This window comes from Zonotrichia albicollis, chromosome 9 (genome assembly GCF_047830755.1).
Source record: "Zonotrichia albicollis isolate bZonAlb1 chromosome 9, bZonAlb1.hap1, whole genome shotgun sequence".
NCBI lineage: Eukaryota > Metazoa > Chordata > Aves > Passeriformes > Passerellidae > Zonotrichia > Zonotrichia albicollis.
Genome location: NC_133827.1, coordinates 21,333,040 through 21,348,597, shown reverse-complemented (window position 1 = coordinate 21,348,597; position 15,558 = coordinate 21,333,040). Strand labels below are relative to the sequence as shown.

Here is a 15,558-nt window from a genome sequence, read left to right as displayed (position 1 = left end):
GCCCCTGTCAAAGAGCTATTTCCACAAGAATCTGCCCAGCCAGCTCCTGCCTGGAGCCCAAATCCCCAGATCCCTTTAAACAGCTTTTTGCTGCAGACAGGCTTAGGGGAAAGATACTGTCATTCTTCCAGGTTCTCACTTTACTGGAGACCTTTTCAAAAGGAAATGGGTTAAATATTCAAAGGTGACTTTAAAAATCCCCCTCCAGAAGCAGTTTTTTCTTGCTTTTGTCCAGGAGATACCTCTGCTAGCTAAAGCAGTTCTGAAATGACTGTCAATGAAAAACTAATGCAGCATAGAATAGAAAACATCCCATTTCTAAAATAAACCCCACACTATCAGATAACTCTAATTTTGCTCATTAAAGAAGCTGTGGGAAAGCTGACAGTGGGTACACACTGAGTCAAACATCCAGCACCTAAAACAGGAAGCAGAAAACTTTAGGGGGGGGGAAAATAAGTAGAAGTTGAACTGGAAAAAGTTTTCAGTGTATTTCCATTCCTCACTACACCTGCCAGCTGCCCTCACTCTGATTCACATGACATTAAATCCCTCTCTTAACACTGAGCACCACTTAAATCACACTCACCACTGCCCCAGTATGTTGGCTCTTTCTGTGTTAAACCAAACTGCAGAATTAAAAATAATTAAACCTGTCTTATCAAAATAATTCCTTTCAAAATATAAAACAACTTTCGCTAATTAGCTGAGAGAACAGTCCCAACCTAATGTGCAAATATCCCTCAGCTTTGGGCTACACCAACACCAGTGCTGGGCTCAGATCTTTTGGGAAACACTCAATTATACAAAGCCCCCAGTATTTCCATGAGTATTAAAAATATTCTATATCCCTAGTAAAATGTATTCATACAAACAATTTTAAGCACCAATACATCATTAGAGACTGAAGTGAAGATTTTGAAAAGCATTTTCAAATTCACAAATATAAATTAGATATATCCATCTGAGAATTTCAAAACCACTTATTTTGCCTGAAAGTAAAGAGCTGCCTGACCAATTTTGGGAGGATTTCAATGTACTGTAACCTTTAGAGAACACGAGGAATTCCTATGAATTCACAGGTTATCTAATCAAAATTTATCTCAACAGAAAAACTGAAACTCAGTTTCAAGTCATCTTCTTAACACTTAAATCCCTGCCTGCCAGGTGAGACATTTTCAAAGCCTGGTTAATCCCCATTTCCAGCTGAGAAAACAGAAAGAAGCTCAGAAAACATTAAGAATGATCCACTTAAAAAAACCCAGCAAGTCAGATAGAGAATTAGGACCAAAACCTGCATTTCCAGCTCTCAGTGGCAGACACTGCCCACTACATCAGTGAAAATACAAACATTGAAATGTGTATTTTCCCTTTAAAAGAAACAACTTTAACAGCTTTAGGTAAAATTATGCTCTGAGTTCTCACAAACCCTGAATAGTGAAATAAGGCTTGAACTAAGCCCCATTTGCACTTCACACCTTGTGGGTCACTAGGAGATTTCTTCTCACCTGCAAGCTCTGCTACCTCTTACCACCTGCATTTAAATGCAAATAAGAGCTTTCAGAAGCTTATCAAGCTCGAGACACAGAAAAGCAGAGCACGATAAGAAAACACTGCAGAGTTTCCTTGCTAAAACCAACCACAGCCCTGCCCAAGGGCTCCTTGTCCTTTGCCCCCAGGTGAGCACTCTGGACTCTTCTCTTCCCCACCTCCTCCTGAGAGCTGCCAGGAGATTCTGCCTCCTCCAGTGGAGCCTTCCTGGTCAAACTGCCCTTGCCAAGAGGCAGAACCAATCCAGCTCGGCAGTAATTGGACTTTTATCTTTCCTTGGAGCCAGCCTGGCAGCTCAGCCTGGCACCCAGCTGGGTGGTTATCTCGGGGAGGGCAGGTGGCAGCCAGGGCAAGGCACCTGCACAGGTTCAGTCTCTGTCTGAGAGGACACTGTGCCCTCCAAGCCCATGGCCAGACACGTTTTGTTCAGAGAAAAGAACACTCAGAGGTGCCCTCATCACTCTCTGTAACTGCCTGAAAGGTGCCTGTGCTCAGCTGGGGCTGGGCTCTGTCTGCAGCAGCACTGACACAACCAGAGCACACAGCCTCAAGCTGTGCCAAGGGGAATACAGGCTGGATATCAGGAAACAGTTTTTTACAGAAAGGTGATAAAGTTCTGGAATGGCTGCCCAGGAAGGTGGTGGAGTCCCCATCCCTGGGTGTGTTTAACAAGGCCTGGATGTGGCACTGGGTGACAAGGTTGAGTTGGGGTGTTGAGGCTGGGCTGGACTTCATGGTCTTTAAGGTCTCTTCCACCCTGGTCATTCTGTGAATTCAGATTTAGGAGGGAGGTGTCTGCATGGAAACTGAAAATGGAGCATGGTACAGCCTTGTTGAATTAATCCCAGCCCCAAGGAGTGCCTTTGCTTTGATCATGCTTCCGGGAAAGAGAGAGAGAAAGACAGAAAGAAAGAAAGAGAGAGGAAGAAGGGGAATGATAAAATCAAAATATCCACCTCCACCTTGCTTCGGCCTCCTCCCAGCTGGCAGCAGCGGCCAGCATGAGTGTAACCCACAGCAGGTGCCTGGCTGCTCGTGTCCCCTCCTTCCCCAGGGACTCCTGGAACGCTCAGCTCCCTCCCAAAGCCTGTCCCGGTGTGGGAGGCAGCACTGGGAGCCGTGCTGGTGCTGTCCCGGGGCTGGGCCATGCAGAGCAGCCTCTGTGACTGGGGCTTGTGTGCAGAACAAAGAGCTGCTTCACAGGCACTCAGGAGCTGCGTGTGTTGTGAGCAAGCAGAAAACACTGGCACAAACCTCAGAGCACACAAACCTCCTCATGCACAGAACAGATAAAAGGAGGGAAAACCCAAACAAAACCAACCCAAGACAGATGTGAGGGCTCTGAAGCAGAAGAATCTTACTAACAACACACAGACCTACACTGGGGTCCTACAGCTTTTCCTGTCACAAGAACAAAACCAAACCTGCAGCATCCACCAACACCCTGAATTATTAAGTTATTCTGAAACCAAAGATGCTTGAATAATTTCCCCCTTTAAACACAACCAGAATGTTGACCAACAACAACCCAAGTTTTAAAACATGGGATTTTAAAAAGGTATTAATTTAAAATGTGCCCAAGATTGGAGCTGCCTTACATGGCTGAAGCATCCACCCACCTAGCCCAGCACCCAGTCCAGGTGCCTGCAGGAATAAACTCCCACTGTTAAAGGTCCAAGCTGTACCCCAGCACAAACTCCATCCCAGTAAATCTGCCTCTGACAAGCAGCTGCCCAGCAGAGCACAAGCCTCAGATGCACTGAATAAGCTGCCTGGTGATAAAAAGTGCAAAATATACAGACAGAGCCAATATTCCACAGTTAACAGCCTGGTATTTTTGTTTTAACAGCCACCTCTGTACAAAGACCAGCCAAATTCCATATGCAACTTAGAACACAAAAATTCCAAGTTACCCTCCCTCAAACCATTTCTGTTCTGCCCTCCAGAACTGCAATATCCAACCAGTGAATTTTAGAGTGGGGTTTTTCCTGCCTCTAAAATACATTACCCAGAGCATTTTGTTTAAAATGCTTTTACTATCTCAAAGATTCTAGTCAAAAGCTCGTAAAACAACAATTTTGCATTTTTGTATTTCTACTTTCCTTCTATTTTATTTCAGTCTGTACTAACCAACCAGTTCCCTGGTAATATGTGCTTTAACCAGCCTGCCCAATATCCCTGTAAATTTAATTACTATTGTCTCTGAAACGAACAAACTGAAGTAGCTAATCTCAGTTTTTTTAAGGAGATACCACCCCAGAACTCACATTATGAGGACACTCCAACTGCAAAGCAAATCCCAGACTCTCTAGGTGGGCATTGCTTTTGGAAGTATAAGAAACCCACCAAAAAAAAAAGGCAAAACCTGAGAAAAACAGAAACAATAAAAACTTCACCATGTTTGAATTGCACCTTACACTGCTATGACTGCAGGACCTCCGGAGCAATGTTTATATTCCATACCCAACAGTGCTGGCTGTAGGGCAGCTGGTGAACTGGTTTATTTTGGCTACAGCAGAGCACAGCCTTGCTCCTCGAAAGCAGCAGATGAGCTCTCTGCTCCCAAATCAGCCTTTGGGCACTTCCCACATGGACCTGGCTACATCCAACTTTGCTCTCTTCGCTCCACACTGCTGTTAACCTGCTAAGAGTATAATTTAATCAGATATTAGCATGAAATTGTTCTCTGTGAGGGTGCTGGCACAGGGTGCCCAGAGAAGCTGTGGCTGCTTCTGGATCCCTGGAAGTGCCCAAGGCCAGGGTGGATGGAGCTTGGAGCAATGTGGGATAGTGGAAGGTGTCCCTGCCATGCCAGGGGTGGAACTGGATGAGCTTTAAGGTCCCTTCCAATACCAACCACGCTGCATTTCTGTGATTTTAACCCATCCTGCTTGGCTTTCAGGGGATAAACACAGAAAGCAGCCACGGATAGCAGGCAGAAACACAGGGAGCAGCAGCAGCAGCTTTCGCAGGGACGGGCAGACAGACGCGGGCCCGCCAGCACCGGGGCCCGGCGGGCTCTGACAGCGCGGGGCCCGGAGCGCGGCTCTCCCGCTGTAACCCCGGCGGGGCCCCGATCGCGGCTCTCCGCACTGACTCCCGCCGCTGTCCCCGCCGTTCCCGGGGCTCGCCCCGCTGCCCGCAGCGCCCGGCGCGACGCTCTCGGGGGCGGGGGCCGAGGCGGGGCCGGCGGGGCCCGCAGGAAGCGGGGCCGAGCGGCGGGGCCGCGGCCGGGGCGGGCAGGGGCAACGGAGCCGGGCCGGAGGGAGCGGCGGGAGAGCGGGGGAAGCAGCGAGGGGCGATCCGCGGCCCGGGCGCCCCCGCCGCAGGCCCGGCCCGGCCGGAGCCGCACAAAGGGCGGGGGGCGCGGCCGGCAGGTGTGAGCGGACTCACCGGGTAGGGCGGCGCCGCCGCCTCGGCGGGGACGGAAGGACGGACGGAAGGAACGGGGCTGAGCGGGGCGGCGGCAGCGGCGGGACCGGGAGCCGGCGGGGCGGCGGCGGCGGGGCCGGAGGGGAAGCGGAACCGCCGCGCGTGGCCACAGCCCGCGGGGGCGGGGGCGGGGCGGAGCATTGCCGCGGGGGCACCGCCCGCCGCGCGCCGGAAGCTGAGTCACCGCGGGGTGTGACGGGAGTTGTAGTCCGCCCCTGGCTGGTCTTGGGCACTGCCAGGGATCCAGGGGCAGCCACAGCTTCTCTGTTCCTGTTCCTCCTCTGTGCTCAGCTCTCCCTCCTGCCCTGAAAGGGGCTCATTTTGTATCTTCTGTGTGGATACAGCTGAGAACAAACCATCCCTCCTGCCACCAGCCTGGGGGTCCTTCTCAGAGCCCACCTGGCCCAGGGTCCCACCTCTGCTGGCAGCAACAGGACACAGACAGCTCTCTGTGCTGCCCCTTCCAGCTGGAAATGCAGCTTGCAAGACATCCAGCAGGAACACAGCACATATGTGCCCTCACGGCTTCTCCCCCAAAATTCCTGTGGTCCATTTAATCTTCCATGATTTCTCCAAGCTTCCACCTGCCCTGCAGGCTGGATCTCAGCTCCTCTGTGCACCCAGGTTTGCAGCAACATCAGATTTTCCTTGTGGAAGGAGCAGGACAGCAGGAGCTCCCCTTCCCCAGCTCTCAGGGAAAGGATCCACGCACACCCCAATCCTCCCTGCAGGTCCAGGCACATCCCAATTTCCAGCTTGGGGGTTCCAGCCACCACCTGTGTGCTGTGTGCTCCCTCACTCTCCAGAGAAGCTCTGCAGAGCCACAGAACCTGTCCCTGCAGATGTGCCCATTTTCCAGGAACACCATTCCCAAATGACCCCATCCAATCCCCTGCAGGCACAGCCATGCTTTCACTGCTCTTCCTACGTTTGCTTTTCCTTTCTGACTCAGCCCAGCCACTGCTAATTCACCCCGGAGAAGCCACAGCAGGTTTGTGGCTTCACCCTTCCCTGGCCTTGCTCCCCATCCCTCCTCACCTCTCCGAGCTGCCTTGGCCTCCTACACCCAGCCCCTCTCAGCTCCAGCTCCATTTACAGAATTCTGACTCCCCTCCCTCCCTTCTGTCTCCCTCCCCAAGGAAGGTTATTTATTTTGACTTTTTTTTGTTGGTTTTTTTGTTGGGTTTTTTTTTATACCCATTTCTTTGTGATTCAAAAAGCCTTAATTCCCAACACACCTTTAATGCCCCATCCCCTTTTCTTTCCTCTTTACACATATTAAGGATGGGGGTGTTTGTGTCCAACCCTCCTTGTGGTGGTTTCTTGCCAAGAAACTTCATTCCTGTCTCCAAAACTGCCAGAATTTTTGCACAGGACTTACAGCTCCTCCTCTGATCTCTATGATCCCTCTGGAGCTGGCACTTGAATCCCCCTGCAGGGCACATTTACTAAATTCTGTGCTGTCTCAGTGACAGCAGTTTCTGCTCTGAGAGAGAGATTCACTGGCAAATTCCTTTGTAATTAACACTGCTATGGTTATCAGATTATTTACAGCTTGTAAGGGAAAATGTGTCTGCTGTATTTATAATACAAGTGCTGAGGATTTAAAAACAGCAAATATTTGCTACAACAAAACCCACCCCTAGTGAAGCTCTGCTCTCATATTTTACATTAATCAGAATAGTGCTGAGGATTTAAAAACAGCAAATATTTGCTACAACAAAACCCACCCCTAGTGAAGCTCTGCTCTCATATTTTACATTAATCAGAATAAATTACTTAGGTTCAGTTGAAAAGGTGATTGATGGAAATCTTGATATACACTTTACCTCCATATTTTTTCCACCTGCAATATTTTTTGTTTCATTCCCATTCCCCTTCCCCAGGTTTTTGATTTAGCTGAGGGATTCAACCTGTGATTTTCAACTGGTGTTTAAACACAGGCAATGGAATCCTGTCCTTAATTTCTGGCAATCTGGGATGTTGCCATTCCAAGGGTCAGGCTCCAAACCTCCAGAGCACAGGAACAAACTGAGCTCTGGGAATGAAACATCCCATTTGGAGACAAGTGACACAGTGCTAATCCCAGGGCTGACAGGGTTGGACAGCCCAAATCTCTCTTTGATGGTTTCCCAAGGAATTCAGTCTGTTCAATTCCAGCGGGAGAAAGATGCCCAAAGGACATGGATGAAAGGAATTTTCATTCACCCCCTCACACACACACTCAGCCAGATTCTCTGCTTTGACTGATTCACTCGAGGTTAATGGGGAATAAAATCTCTGTTCTCCACACGGGTTCCCGTGGGCTCCCAGTGCCACCTACTGACAGCTGCAGGCAGTGCCCGAGCTCTGCTGCTCCAGAGCCTCTCTGCTTTTCCATTAGCACATTTCCTCTCCATTTCCTTCTATTTATCAACTCTCCTGGAGACTGAAGGTACATCTTCTAAATATTTGCTTCTGGTCACTATCCTGTGCTTCACTTTCATCGTTCAAAGGTTTCTTTCCACTCATGAAATAGGGTGACATTTCTTCAGATTTTCTAAACTCTTTCAATTCAGACCAATTGTTCAGTCTGGAGAAAAGGAGGCTCAGAGGAACCTTCACATTCTCCACAACTCCTGACAGGATGTGGAGCCAGGTGAGAGTTGGGCTCTTCTCCCAGGAAACAGGGACAGGACAAGAGGAAACAGCCTCAAGGTGTGCCAGGGGAGGCTCAGGTTGGATATTGGGAAAGGTTTCTGTTGGGAAAGTTTGTCCAGCCCTGGCACAGCTACCCAGGGCCATCCCTGGAGAGGTTTCACAGACCTGTGGATGTGGCCCTTGGGGACATGGCTTAGGAGTGGCTTTGGCAGCACTGGGGGAATGGTTGGACTCAAGGATCTTAGAGGGCTTTTCCAACCTTAATGACTCTGTGATTCTAATTAGGCCAAGAGCAGCCAATCCCTCAGAGTTATTAGGATGGGAGAGATTATTGACATGCCCCAGGCAGGCACAGAATGTCTCTTCACAAATTCAAACATAACCCATCAGCACAATAAGCTTAAAATTCAGAAATTTTAATGACTCAATAATGTTTTTAATACCCTTAATAACCAATCCCTGAGTAAACAAATAAAAACACCTCTGTGAGAGGCAGCACTATATTAGAAGCAGGCTCTGGGCCAGGAGGAGGGAATAGAAGCCCCAAACCCACTCCTGATTGTTGCCTCATTGCCCACAGCAGTGCTTTCAGCTTTTTGAGCCTTTTTCCTACTCTCCATCTGCTTTGGATATTGACAACACACCCAAAATGTCTTGTGGGCTGTGAAAGGCATTTGTAAACATGATGAGCCAAAGGAACCATAACCCATTATGGGACATTGCACCCCCTGAGATATAAATATCAGCAGAGCAGGATGCACCCGGGAGCCCAGTGCAATGTGCAGTTAGCTGTGCTGGAGGGAGCTCAGCCAGGTCACTGTGAGAAGTGTCCATACTTGCAGGCAGCAGCCAGGATCAGGCCAGAGCAGAGCCCTGTGGTGAGCAGGGTCAGGGCACACACCAGGGAACTGTGCTCCCTGTGCCCCACAGGAACCCTCAGCATCAATTCTTCATATGCCTACAAAGAAAAATAAATACATAACACTGATCTGACCAGCTCTTTCTTTTTAGGATTAAGAACCAGACACTGATTTAATTAGCCTTTGGCTAAATCTTCTTCTGAGATTCAATATCAGAACCAGGATGGGATATCTCCTTTTAACTCCCAGCCACTGCTGCACTGCAGAGCTCAGGAAATGGATCTGCTGCCACCTGTACCCCTGGATCTCTGCTCCAGCCACTGAGGGTAAGTCTGGAATGCTGCAGGGACAGCAGTTCCCAAGCTGAGCTCAGACCACTAAGGACACAGATTTCTCCAAAGTCAACAAACATTTGGTTTTTTCATTGATGCAGGAAGCTGCAAAATGTTTATGGACAACAGCTACAGAGGTACCAGTGGTCTGCAGGTATCTTAAATATAGGAAGGTGTCACAAACATATTTTATGAAAATTCCTTTCCTTAGGATTTTTTCTCCTGAGAAGCTGAGAAGCCTCAGAAATGAAATTTAAACAATGATTATCTGCTGCTGTGGAATGCAACAGGTGCATCTGTGATTGGTCTCATGTGGTTGTTTTTAATTAATGGCCAATCACAGCCCACCTGTCTCAGACTCTGGTCAGTCATAAAATTTTATTATCACTCCATTCCTTTCTATTCTTTGCAAGCCTTCTGATTAATCCATTTCTTCTATTCTTTTAGTATAGTTTCAATATATCATTTTCTTTTAATTTAATATATATCATAAAATAATAAATCAGCCTTCTGATACATGGAGTCAAGATTCTCATCTCTTCCCTTGTCCTGGGACCCCTGTGAACACCACCACAGGAAGGCACATGTGTTACAACAACAACAGATTATTTTTTTATATAAATCAGTCTAATTTCTGAATTTCTACACTGCTGTGGTACTTTAGGACATCAAAGGCAGTTGTTGGCCACACTAAGATTCAACTTTCCTTGGTTTTGAACACAGTAAGAAACTTCACCTTTTCCTAAACATTTACCCAACCAGGTAACAACCAAGCAAACAGAAGTGGCCTTTTTTTAGGATGCTACTCCTTAAATCTTCGCAGTTTTACCATTACTTTAGCTAGATTATCACCGTCCACCTTGCTACTCCTCTGAAGCACCAACGATGTAAAAACTTTTCTTAATTTCACCAATGTCAATTACATCCTAGGATTCCAAGTAAACTAGTAAGGGGGGGAAAAAAAGGTCAGGAGAGCACAATCCCTGTAAACACAGCAGAAGGGTGGGATGACCCCCACTAAAAGCCAGTCAGAAAGGAAAAAAGGATTAAAAATTAATCCAGAAAGGTATGAATCACAGCAAAAAGGCAGCAGTTGTTAAAAAGAACCAGAGGGAGAACTCACAGGTGTGTCTTTTGTGGTGTGCCATTGACAGGAGCTGATGGTGTCAGATGAGCAGGGAGTGTTCACTTCAGCAGGTTCCCAGCACTCTGCAGACAGCTGACCTAGGGAAAGCATTCCTGCATCACCAGGAGTCAGGCAGGATAAGCAATCAGCCTGCAAGCTTTTTCCAAATAAGAGATTTTTCCCTACAACAGCTCAACAGAATCTATTCCCTGGGAGCCAAGTGGTGAAACTCCTCTGCATGGCCAAAATGACACTGGGCAGTCTTTGCTGTGGAGTTTACAACTCTTCCCTTCCTGATACAGCAGGAACCCAAGAAAGAATCTCACCTGTGTGGTATCTTGGCCCTTCTGTCCTTAACAGGGCAAAGAATTCCTGGTTAGCCTGCAGATCCCTCAACTTAAGCCATGTAGTTAGAATTTCCCCCAAAATAAGTAAGGCCATTTCTCTTCTTGGCCTCCTGTCAGCACACAAAACATCTCCTTTCCAATACTTTAAATCCTTCCCCATTAATCATTAATAAGAAATGTTTTCCTGCTCATAACTAGTAAATGTGCCAGGAAGATTTAACACCCTTTTTTAAGTGACCAAGTAGTCCTGCCTGCCCCTATGCTTATCCCAGAAAATCATTGCTCAAATAATGAAAAAGTAAAGAAAAAGGAGTTGAAAATCATTAATGTGCTTGACTTGGCAGGAATGATTTTGTGAAGGGACACAAAATTTGTAACAAAAACATAGGATTTCATTGTTCACATAACTTGAAATATTAATTGTAATTATTATAAATGCATTAATTGTAATTACTATAAATGTATAATTAAAATGTAATTATTGATATTAATTGGATATCAGGTTCTTGTTTCACCAGAGTTGGAGACTCCAACCATTCCAAGCTTTGGGCACAGTTTCCTACATTCCCCCTTCATATAAAGGGAATGCAGCAATAGTGTCAGAAGCCATATAATACATCATAAATGTATTATTAAAATGTAATTATTGATATTGGAGACTCCAACCATTCCAAGCTTCAGGCACAGTTTCCTACATTCCCCCTTCATATAAAGGGAATGCAGCAATAGTGTCAGAAGCCATTTGAACACTTTGATTACTATAAACAGGTGACAGTGGCTACTGAACACACCCTGCACATCTCCAGCTGCCAAGGGAAAAGTGGTCAGAGCAGGGGGCCTTTGGCAAACCAGGATCATGACAAGATCCCAGACACAGCCAGCTTTGGGACTGCACCAATGGGATCTCACCATGGCAGCAGCAGAGCAGCACCTGAGGGCTCTGCAGAGCCACCAAGGCCTGGTGTGTGACCTAGGCTGGGTGGTGGTAGCAAGATGACAAGATCCCAGACACAGCCAGATTTAGGACTGCCCAGGAGCACCAATGGGATCTCACCATGGCAGCAGCAGAGCAGCACCTGAGGGCTCTGCAGAGGCACCAAGGCCTGGTGTGTGCCCTGGGCTGGGCGGTGGTAGCGGGCGTGCACGGGCACAGTGCCGCGGAAGCAGTGGGAGCAGCGTGACTCCGGCTCCAGGAACAGCAGCAGCACAGCAGCCTGGGCCAGGTACTCAGGAGCCTCCACATCAATGGCAGCAGGGAACAGCACTGCCTGCAAGCAGGGAGAGACATAGGAGTGGTTGGGATGGAAATCAGAAATTGTTTCCCCTCCTCGTTCTGACACTGAGAGGGATTGTGTGGTCAGGGTGATCAGGTTGGGAATTCCTTAATTCCCAGCCTTAAGCTGTTCCAAAAGACCTTTCCAAGACTGTGTGGGAAAAGTTCATAGTGTCACTGTGCCTACAGCCAGACCTGTGAGGTGTCAGCTCAACCATGGTGCCTACAACCTTTACACCCATGTTTTAGATCAATTAAGCACATAAACAGATAAAAGCCACAGCCTTTGCACATCTCTAATGTGAGGCAAAAACTGGGCAGCAGCACAGAAAGCTGGGTTGAAAATGAAGCTGGGATGAAAACCAAGCTGAGAAGCTGCTCAGTCCAACCCCACAGCATGTGGTTTAGAGCTCACCAGCACCTCTCTGGGGGTTTCTGTGGTGGTGTTCACAGGGGTCCCAGGATGAGGGAAGAGATGAGAATCTTGATTCCATGTTTCAGAAGGCTGATTTATTATTTTATTATATATATTATAGTAAAAGGAAATGATATATCTAAACTATACTAAAAGAATAGAAAAAATTATTTCATCAGGAGAAAAGGGAAAGGGAAAGGGAAAGGGAAAAGGGAAAGGAAAGGGAAAGGGAAGGAAAATCTTGTGACTCCCAGGGAGTCTGAGCCAGCTGACTGTGATTGGCCATTAATTAGAAACAACCACATGAGACCAATCACAGATGAACCTGTTACATTCTACAGCAGCAGATAATTATTGTTTTTCTTTTCTTCTGAGGCTTCTCAGCTTCTCAGGAGAAAAATCCTGGCAAAGGGATTTTTCAGAAAATATCATGGCTACATGTTTCCCTTCCACCTTCTGAACCCCAGGCCCTTTTAGCACAGCAGCTCCCTGGTACATCCCCTGTGTGGGACAATATCAGCAGCACCAGGGGATGCCAAGCAAGAAGGAGGCTCCAGGAAGATTAATTTGTTTGGCACCTCCTTCCAGGAATAATCACCTTGGTCCAATGAGCCAGATAGTGAGAAGACATTCCAAGTCCCTGAGTCCTCCCCTGGCTCACTGGCACATGTCCTGGTGCTGGGGCCATTACCTTGGTCAGGTTGTGCTGCTGCAGGGTTGCCAGCTCGTAGGGATCCACGTAGATTCCAGGTGGCAGATGCACCTGAGCTGCCACTGCACATCCTCCTGCTTCCTCCCCCAGCTCCACCTTCACCAGCAGGTCCCTTCAAACAGCAACAGGAGCAAACCATTTACACCCACACTTCAAAAGTGGGGCACAAGACCCATGAGAGACATTTCTCGGATGAGATGAGCTCTCACACCGAGTGCAACTCATTCTGATCACACTTCCCCGTGCACCCTTCTTAACCTCAACCCCACATCCACGGCCAAAATGAAGTTTCACTTCTTTGTTAATGACTCAGAACCACCAATGGCCTCCACAAAGGTTTTAGAAAGGGGCTTCCTATTTTCCCTCCACTACAGCTGGTTAATCCCTTGGTGCTGTTAATACATTCCTAAGGATCACAGCTCAGGGAGTTGCTACAATTCCACATGACAAGAAGAGAAGTTTCTTCCAGCAGAAGATCCTGTGGCACATAATGGTGCTGGAGGGCAGGGAGAGGACTCACCTGTGAAACCCCTCCTTCAGCAGCTCCTGTGTGACACTGGTGACCCGACAGGCTGCCTGCACATCTAAGGTGACACAGAGCCAACAGTGACCACAGAGGCTGGAAAAGTTCTATAACCCACAAACGCCTCATCTGCAAACCTCTCCCAGAAGAAGGGAAGCAGTTCTTGCCTGTGACCAAAGAGCAGAAGAGCTTTCTTGGTTCACTGGCAGAGCCATAGTTCCAGGATGGTTTGGGTTAGAAGAAACCTTCAAGCCCCTCTTGTTCCAACGCTCAGCTTTGGGCAGGGATGCATTCCCAAGACCAGGGTGCTCCAGGTCTGTCCCTGAACATTTCCAGCCACAGCTGCTCTGGGCACCCTGTGCCAGAACTTCCCCACCCTCACAGGGAAGAATTCCGTCCCAAAATCCCATCCATCCCTGCCCTCTGGCAGTGGGAGGCATTTCCTGTGTCCTGTCCCTCCATCCCTTGTCCCCAGTCCCTCTCCAGCTCTCCTGGAGCCCCTTTAGGCACTGACAGAGCTCTCCCTGAACCCTTCCCTTCTCCAGGCGGAACACCCCCAGCTCTCCCAGCCTGGCTCCCTAACCCTGCCCGCCCCGCGCTCCTTTCCCAGCGCGGTTCCCCGCGGGCACTCACGGAGGGCGCAGAGCAGCGCGCCCAGCCCGGCCCCGACCCGCACCGGCCCCCGCCGCCCGCCCGCCATGGCGGCCCGCTCCTCACGGCCCGCGCGGGTTGCCACTCGCGCCGCCTGACCGCGCGGGGCCGCCCACGCCTTGCTGCGCGACGCCGTGTTCCGCAGGCGTTGGTACGGGCAGCCCGAAAGGGGCCTTGGGCAGAGGGGTCCTCTGCCGCTGGAGCTCGGCGGCGGCGGCGGCGGAGTCATGGCAACCGCCCGGAGCGGCTGGACCGCCCCGGGGGAGGAGCGGGAGCGGGAGGAGATGGAGATGGAGCCGGAGGATGAGGAGGAGGAAGGAGAAGAAGAAGACATGTGTTTCTACGCCCCCCGAGGTGAGGGGACAGGGCGAGAGTGTAAGGGAGGCTGTGAGTGCCTGGAGCGGGGCCAGCGGAGGGAGAGCCTGGAGCATCGGGGTGCCCAGTGAAGGCTGAGGGAGCCGGGGCTGCAGAGGCTGTGGAGATGCTGAAGGGCCCGGAGCATGTGGGTGCCCAGGCAAGGCTGAGGGAGCCGGGGCTGCCCAGCCTGGAGAGGAGCCCCAGCTGAGAGGGGCCCTCAGCCCTGGCTGCAGGGAGGGGCAGAGCAGGGCCGGGCTCTGCTCCAGGCCCAGCAATGGCACCGGAGCCACGGGCAGGGACTGAGCCCAGGCAGCTCCACCTGGGCATGAGGAAGAACTTTCCTGGGCAGTGCCTGAGCCCTGAGCAGAGCCCAGAGAGGGTGTGGAGTGTCCTCACTGGGGATATCCCAGAGCTGTCTGGGCACAATGTGTGCCATGGGTAGGTGGCACCAGAAGGACTCTGTGGTCCCTCCTGCCTCTCCAGGACGGGCCCGGCTGGGAGGGACCAACCCGGCCCTGCCCCGCTGCCCCTCGAGCTCAGAGCTCGGGGCTCGGCCGCTCGTGCGGCTCAACTGCGGCTCTGAACGGCCTCAAGCGCTGACCCACACCCCGAAGGCACCGGTGACACCGGCAGGGAAGGGCCCAGCCCGGTTACCGGGAGAGCCAAACGCCCTTTGCCGCAGATCCGAAGAGCTGCTCGCGTTTGTGCTTCTCATCCTCGCAGAATCCCGGAATGGTTCGGGCTGGAGGGACCTTAAAGCTCCTCTTGTTCCACCCTCTGCCAAGGGCAGGGACGCCTGCTCCACGTTCCTCCAAATCCCCACCAGCCTGGCACTGGAAATTTTCCATTTTTAAGGACATTACTGCATGTTCAAAGTCTTTCCTATGTGATTTTTTACAAAGGAAGAAGTGTTTCCAATTCTGCCTCAAAGCAGCTATTCAACGTTAATGCGATTTTTCTTAATGTGGAGAAATACATTGATTTTTGGGAGTAAAATATGGTACTTTGCCTTACTGCAGCTTGGAAATCACCTTCATGTTTGACATATGTTCACTCATTTAAAACCAAATTTTTCATTGGTTTTAAACCAATAAAAGTATTTAAACCAATAAAAACATTGGGTTTTAACCAATTTATTTTATTCAAAATAAAAGTAACACCTGCGCTCAGTGCTGTTCACTGAGCTGGGAAACAGATCTGCAACACATTTGGATTTTTAATTCCCCTCTAATTTAATTTCATAATTAAATTAGAATGGGGTTTAAGCCCATTCTGACCCAAGCCACTCTGGGGTTCTGTGATTTTGCTGAACTCCTGACAAAAAGAGCAGCACTGAGTG

General features: G+C 49.4%; 2 protein-coding genes across 3 annotated transcripts in view; both read right to left on the bottom strand.

The window, feature by feature from the left end:
• The window catches only part of PAK2 (p21 (RAC1) activated kinase 2), a 42,440-nt gene extending 37,312 nt beyond the window's left edge, over positions 1-5,128 (bottom strand). The window contains exon 1 of the mRNA XM_074546925.1: positions 4,945-5,128. The gene's annotated coding sequence lies outside the window, so the exon portion shown is untranslated. The remainder of the gene's footprint in view (positions 1-4,944) is intronic.
• Positions 5,129-8,018: 2,890 nt separating this feature from the next.
• PIGX (phosphatidylinositol glycan anchor biosynthesis class X) lies at positions 8,019-14,215 on the bottom strand. 2 transcript variants are annotated; one of them, XM_074546921.1, is made up of 6 exons: positions 13,845-14,215; positions 13,209-13,272; positions 12,668-12,800; positions 11,343-11,556; positions 9,939-10,039; positions 8,019-8,581 (listed from the first exon to the last, which is right to left on the bottom strand). In XM_074546921.1, exons 1-6 carry the CDS (start codon positions 14,194-14,196, stop codon positions 8,438-8,440), a joined length of 1,008 nt encoding a protein of 335 aa, XP_074403022.1. In that variant the 5' UTR covers positions 14,197-14,215; the 3' UTR covers positions 8,019-8,437. The 2 variants fall into 2 exon arrangements, with proteins under 2 accessions (XP_074403022.1, XP_074403023.1); XM_074546922.1 differs by lacking the exon at positions 8,019-8,581 and adding an exon at positions 8,589-9,373.
• Positions 14,216-15,558: the final 1,343 nt, after the last annotated feature.